The sequence below is a fragment of the Hyla sarda genome, chromosome 4 (assembly GCF_029499605.1).
Source record: "Hyla sarda isolate aHylSar1 chromosome 4, aHylSar1.hap1, whole genome shotgun sequence".
Classification (NCBI taxonomy): Eukaryota; Metazoa; Chordata; class Amphibia; order Anura; family Hylidae; genus Hyla; species Hyla sarda.
In genome coordinates, this window is record NC_079192.1 from 259,724,228 (window position 1) to 259,731,353 (window position 7,126).

A 7,126-nucleotide genomic window follows, 5' to 3' on the forward strand; every position below is an offset into this window, starting at 1 on the left:
TGCAAAAAAAATTTTTTTAAAAAGTGTTAATAAAGGTCATTTAACCCCTTCCCTAATAAAAGTTTGAATCACCCCCCTTTTCCCATAAAAAAAATACAACAGTGTAAAAAAAATAAATAAACATATGTGGTATCGCCGCGTGCGTAAATGTCCGAACTATGAAAATATATCATTAATTAAACCGCACGGTCAATGACGTACGCGCAAAAAAATTCCAAAGTCAAAAAAAGCATATTTTGGTCACTTTTTATACCATTAAAAAATGAATAAAAAGTGATCAAAAAGTCCGATCAAGACAAAAATCATACCGATAAAAACTTCAGATCACGGCGCAAAAAATGAGTCCTCATACCGCCCTGTACGTGGAAAAATAAAAAAGTTATAGGGGTCAGAAGATTACATTTTTAAACGTATAAATCTTTCTGCATGTAGTTATGATTTTTTCCAGAAGTGCGACAAAATCAAACCTATATAAGTAGGGTATCATTTTAACCGTATGGACCTACAGAATAATGATAAGGTGTAATTTTTACCGAAATATGCACTGCGTAGAAACGGAAGCCTCCAAAAGTTACAAAATTGTGTTTTTTCTTTGATTTTGTCGCACAATGATTTTTTATTCCGTCTTGCCGTGCATTTTGGGGTAAAATGACTAATGTCACTGCAAAGTAGAATTGGCGATGCAAAAAATAAGCCATAATATGGATTTTTAGGTGGAAAATTGAAAGGGTTATGATTTTTAAAAGGTAAGGAGGAAAAAACAAAAGTGCAAAAATGGAAAAACCCTGAGTCCTTAAGGGGTTAATGGTATAGAGAACTGTGTCTAGTGCATTAACTCTGTGATTTTTTGCCCATTGAAACCAGTAGGCCCATTTTGGTCTATGGGGAAAAGCTGCTGAGTTGCCCATAGCAACCAATCAGATCGCTTCTTTCATTTTTGAAAAAGCCTCTGAAAAATGAAGGAAGTAATCTGATTGGTTGCTATGGGCAACTCAGAAACTTTTCCTCTGGACAGGTTTTGATAGATCTTCCTCTATGGGGGAGATTCATCAAAACCAGTGTAGAGGAAGTTGTGCAGTTGCCCATAGCAACCAATCAGATTGCTTCATTCATTTTTGAAAAGGCCTCTGAAAAATTAAGAAAGCAATCTGATTGGTTGCTATGGGCAACTCAGAAACTTTTCCAGGAAAATCTGCTGAGTTGAACCAGTGACGGTCTCCCATCCCACTGTGCTGCCGAGATGGTCCTGCTTATCTTACATGCAGTGAGATCCCCATAGACCACAATTAGCCTATTGGTTTTAATGGGCAAAAAATCACAGAGTTGATGCATTAGTCACAGTTCTCTATACCATTAATGAAGGGAGGGCTCAATATTCACAAATTTGCACATATGCGCACAAATTCTCACATAAGCACAAAAAAAGCGAATATTTGTAATTATGAATATATAGTGCTATATTTGCAATATTCGCGATTAAAATTCGAATTGCGAATATTCGTGAACAACACTAGTCGCTGCAATACAGTGAAGGAGTTTAAACATGCATGGGATAGGCATAAGGCTATCCTTCATATAAGATAGGGCCAGGGACTATTGATAGGATTCAGATTATTGGGCAGACTAGATGGGCCAATTGGTTCTTATCTGCCGACACATTCTATGTTTCTATACTGTATGGATATCAGAAAAATGGTTCCAAGCTCTTATTTCTTTAATAAATTCACTACTTTGGGGCAGGAAAGCACGAGAATGAAATATGTTTCTTTAACGTTAGCTGAGCACGATGGGGGTTGGGCACTTTTTTTTTAGGTACTTTTTAGCACTAAAATTGCAGACAATTATGAGAAGGAGGGAAAATGTAGTCCTATTTTTTCTCTCTAAGGGTATGTTCAAACTACAGAATTCCCGCGGAATTCCACGGGCGGAATTCCGCAAGCCGAATTCCACGGGCGGAATTCCGCAAGCCGAATTCCGCGGTGTGAACTTAACATTAGTGTGAATGGGTTTCCGCGAGACCCGTTCACACTGCGGAATTTCAGCGCCGCTGAAATTGTTCCGCGCAAAGAAAGAACATGTTCATTCTTTGCACGGAAGTCCGCGAGCACTGCATAGCTGTCAATGGTGACGGCTCAGTGCCCCCCGGTCCTACCGCCGCCGCCGGCTGCCAGTCTGAATCTCCGCTCGCTGAATTCAGCGAGCGGAGATTCCGTTCACACACTGTAGTGTGAACATACCCTAATGGGTCGTTATAAGGATATTTTTGAGATTTTGGAAGCTGGGATACTACACCCATGCATATCTATATAATAAAGTATGGGAGGAACTTAAATTTTTTTTATAAATCACATGGAGTTTGACTTTACTTCATTATGGTCGAATAAAGCACTTAAAGAATTCCTTAAAGATTCACTCTTTTGGATGAAAAGGGGCTTATTTATGTAAATCAATTATACGCTTTAGGTCAAATAAAGACGTTTGAAGAGATAGCCCATAAGTATGGGTTGGCAGACAATCAGAAACATTATTTTTTACAAATAAGTAATGCAGATCATAAACCAATAAAAGGAGAGATTGGAGATTTCAGGGATTCTATATATAAGAAAAGTTTAATTAGACTATTTCCTTATGCATAGTTGCTGTCTGGGCATGCTGGGAGTTGTCGTTCTGCAGCGGTTGGGGGTTCACAGCTTGAAGACCACTGCTATAGAGGGTGCAAATGTATCTGAGCCCTGGAACTCAAATAATGTGAAATATGAGATGATCAAAATGGAGCCCCTGCACTAATTACTTGGGTTCTGGGGTCTGTAAGGTCCATAGTAAAAACATCAGGTTGTCTATATCAGATACTAAATCATGGCAGCTCCAATAAACAAGCAGTCATTCTGACATGTCACATGTGATGTCATAGACAGCTGGAGTCCTGACATTCCACTGACAGCCGCCCGAGCCTTCAGTCTGTAGATTGTTCCAGTGAGATTAGCGTCTTCTTCTTCTACTTGTCTGAAATGGATCTAAAAGGTTTGGGGTTCGTCCCCCTCCTGTTGGCGTTTTGGTGTGTGGCCTGGCTTGCCACCAGCTACATCATGACGGTCGTCCTCGGCCATGCCGCCTCGCCACTGATGAGCATCAGGTAAGATAAACAAGCACATGATTCTTATTTCATGGGTTGGGAGTGAGGAAATATCCATAATAACATTGGTTTCTTTTCCTTCACAGTGACGTGGGAAATTTCTTTCCTGAAAGCATATTATTCAGAATTGGATTCATAGGGATGTCCATTGGCACTTTGGTACTAACCTTTCTTATTTATAAGTATATGGTTATGCATACTGAAGAGTTCATTGGTCATCAGGTCCTGATCCAGAGGATCCTACTGGCCATTGTGTGGGCCTCCTGTTTTGCCACAGCTGTCATGCATGTATTTTCCCCCAAAGAATATCCCAGGATACACTTTGTCAGCACGATAATTTCAATTACATGTGAAGCCTTATACTACCTTGGGCAGTCCATCCAGATGTATAAATTACCAGGAGCAAAAAAAGTCATCCACCATAGTAGATGCACCTGCTGTGGCCTGACTTTTGTCTGTGTAATTTTCTATTTTGGATATGAAACATTAAAGGAATTATTCTATAATGATGAAGACTGGGACGAGATCCGTGAAATCCCCATCATAATCATCGAGTGGGTGATGTTTCTACTGATCCTGATAAACATCGTGACCTATTATTCCACCATGCAGAGGTTATTGTTGACCGTCTCCAGAAACAGGTGCACACTCTCTCTTAGAGTAAAAATTGATGACTTCGAGGTGTAGACCACCACGTGGGCCATCAAGTGAACTTCTGGGAGAAATACTGCACAGGATACGGAAAAACATCTAAAGAAGAATAACTGGGGGACTATATATGGTGCCAGTAATCATGACACAATAATATGAGCTGGTGATATTACCTATACAAAAAAATAAAAAGTAAAAAAATATTGGTGTGTGAAGTGTAATACCTAGGTAGAAAAACTGAATCAAATTCATCATTATAACCACCCTCTGCATTACCCTGTTTATTATTTTTCAAGCAAGCACTTTGTTCTAATTCGTCCACTCTCTGGCGTGCTCCTTGTATAAGGGGTTTGGGATACCCTTTTTGTTTAAAATGATCCTCCAGGTTATCTAGTTGTTGCTGGCATTTTTGTGTGGAAGAACAATTCTTTCGGATTCTTTTCATTTGACCGAATGGAATGTTCTTCTTCCATTATTTAAGATGGCAACTGTTAAAGTAGAGGTAGCTGTTTGCATCCACCTCCTTAACCTCTTCAGGACGCAGGGCGTATGGATACGCCCTGCATTCCGAGTACTTAAGGACGCAGGGCGTATCAATACGCCGGTGGGAATTCCGGTACCCACCGCTAGCCGGTTGGGGACTGGAGCCGGATGCCTGCTGAAATCGTTGGGATCGGGGCCCCAGGAGCGGCGGTGGCGGCGAGGGACTGACCTGCAGCGGAGCAGCAGCAGGAGGTGAGTGACAGCCTCCTGCTGTTGCTTAGTAACAGCTCCCGGCATACAAAAAAGGGCATGCTGGGAGCTGTAGTTATGCAACAGCAGGAGGCAGACCACCACAACTCCCATCATTCCCTTATAGGCATGCTGGGACTTATAGTTTTGCAACAGCTGGAGGCACATTTTTTCTATGGAAAAGTGTACCTTCAGCTGTTGTATAACTACAACTCCCAGCTTGCACAAACAGCTAAAGTGCATGCTGGGAGTTGTAGTGGTGCATCTGCTGGTTGCATAACTACAACTCCCAGCATGCCCATTGGCTGTCGGTGACTGGTGAGAGTTGTAGTTTTGCAACAGCTGAAGGCACACTGGTTGTGAAACTTTTTTTTACTTAACTCAGTGTTTCACGACCGGTGTGCCTCCAGCTGTTGCCAACTACAACTCCCAGCATGCACCGTATATGCTGGGAGTTCTAGTTTTGCAACTGCTGGAGGCACACTGGTTGTGAAACACTGAGTAAGGTCACAAACTCAGTGATACATAACCAGTGTGCCTACAGCTGTTGCACAACTAAAACTCTCAGCATGTGCAGTCTGTCAGCGCATGCTGGGAGTTGTAGTTTTGCAACAGCTGGATGTCACAGTTTGGAGACCACTGTGTAGTGGTCTCTAAACTGTGGTCCTCCAGATGTTGCAAAACTACAACTTTCAGCATGCCCAGACAGCCTTTGGCTGTGTGGGCATGCTGGGAGTTGTAGTTTTAATTTAGCCAAACAACAATACGGCAAACATTAAGCGCCGTATGTAGGTCCCGGGGGTACCGATATATAGCCAAAAACAAAGAGACCCACAATACTAATATTATTTCAAAAAGTATAACAATCTTTATTACACAATATAAAACAGACAATTAAAAATAATTAAAAGGCAGAGGATGACCTTAAGCAGGAGACAACAAGTGCCAGTGGACCTGGTATGGGCGATGTAGGTATTCAGTCAAGAGCATACACAATGTGAAACTGGCACGGCTGCAAACTTATAATATAGTATAATATAGATATAATATCTAACATACATCAGTATGACATAGGGAGCAGCAATGCAGTATAACAGACATGAATAGGGACCCAAGATGAGTGATACCTTTAGGTATCACTCATCTTGGGTCCCTATTCATGTCTGTTATACTGCATTGCTGCTCCCTATGTCATACTGATGTATGTTAGATATTATATCTATATTATACTATATTATAAGTTTGCAGCCGTGCCAGTTTCACATTGTGTATGCTCTTGACTGAATACCTACATCGCCCATACCAGGTCCACTAGCACTTGTTGTCTCCTGCTTAAGGTCATCCTCTGCCTTTTAATTATTTTTAATTGTCTGTTTTATATTGTCTAATAAAGATTGTTATAGAGTTGTAGTTTTGCAACATCTGAAGTGGCACAGTTTGGAGACCATTATATGGTGGTCTCCAAACTGTAGCCCTCCAGATGTTGCAAAACTACAACTTCCAGCATGCCCAGACAGTCAGGGATGCTGGGCGTGTAGTTCTGCAATATCTGGCCCTTCAGATGTTGCAGAACTACAACTCCCAGCATGCCTGGACAGTCTGGTTTTGCAACATCTGGAGGGCTACAGTTTGGAGGCCACTGTTCTTCCCCAGTTGTTGCATAACTACAACTCCTAGCATGCCCAGACTGTCCAGGCATGCTGGGAGTTATAGTTCTGCAACATCTGAAGGGCCAGATATTGCAGAACTACACGCCCAGTATCCCTGACTGTTTGGCCATGCTGGGAATTGTAGTTTTGCAACAGCTGTAGGCACACTGGTTGGGAAACACTGAGCTAGAGTCTGTTTCCTAACTCAGTGATTCCAACCCGTATGCCTCCAGCTGTTGCAAAACTACAACTCCCAGAGTTCACTGACAGACCGTACATGCTGGGAGTTGTAGTCTTGCAACAGCTGGAGGCACATGGGTTGGAATTACTGAGCAGTGGTTCCCCACCAGTGTGCCTACAGCTGTTGTAAAACTACAACTCCCAGCATGTATGGTCTGTCAGTGCATTCTGGGAGTTGTCATTTTGACACAGCTGAAGGTTTGGGGCGCCCCCCCCCCAATGTGAATGTACAGGGTACATTCACACGGGCGGGTTTACAATGGGTCTCCTTCAAAGAAAACTTACTGTAAACCCCTGCCTGTGTGAATGTACCCTAAAAATACTACACTAACAAATAAAAAGTAAAACACTACATATACACCCCCTTACACGTCGCCGCCCCCCCCCCCCCCCCCCAATAAAAATGAAAAACATACAGCAGTGTTTCCTAAATGGCGCCTCCAGCTGTTGCAAAACCACAACTCCCAGTGTTGCCGGACAGCCATAGACTGTCCTGACAGGCTGGGAGTCTTGCAACAGCTGGAGGCACCCTGTTTGGGAAACACTGCTGTAGGGTTTTGGTGGAGACAAGCCCCGTCCTTGTAACCGGGTCCACCCCTACTGCAAATTCCTTATTCAGGCCTCAAATGCGCATGGCGCTCTCTTACTTCAGAGCCCTGTCGTATTTCAAGGCAACAGTTTAGGGCCACATATGGGGTATCTCCGTACTCGGGAGAAATTG

General features: G+C 42.6%; 1 protein-coding gene across 1 annotated transcript; it reads left to right on the top strand.

Annotated features, from left to right (window-relative positions):
* Positions 1–2,913: 2,913 nt before the first annotated feature.
* On the top strand, positions 2,914–3,939 carry LOC130366989 (uncharacterized). Its single transcript, XM_056569374.1, has 2 exons — positions 2,914–3,133; positions 3,220–3,939. Exons 1-2 carry the CDS (start codon positions 3,009–3,011, stop codon positions 3,818–3,820), a joined length of 726 nt encoding a protein of 241 aa, XP_056425349.1. The 5' UTR covers positions 2,914–3,008; the 3' UTR covers positions 3,821–3,939.
* Positions 3,940–7,126: the final 3,187 nt, after the last annotated feature.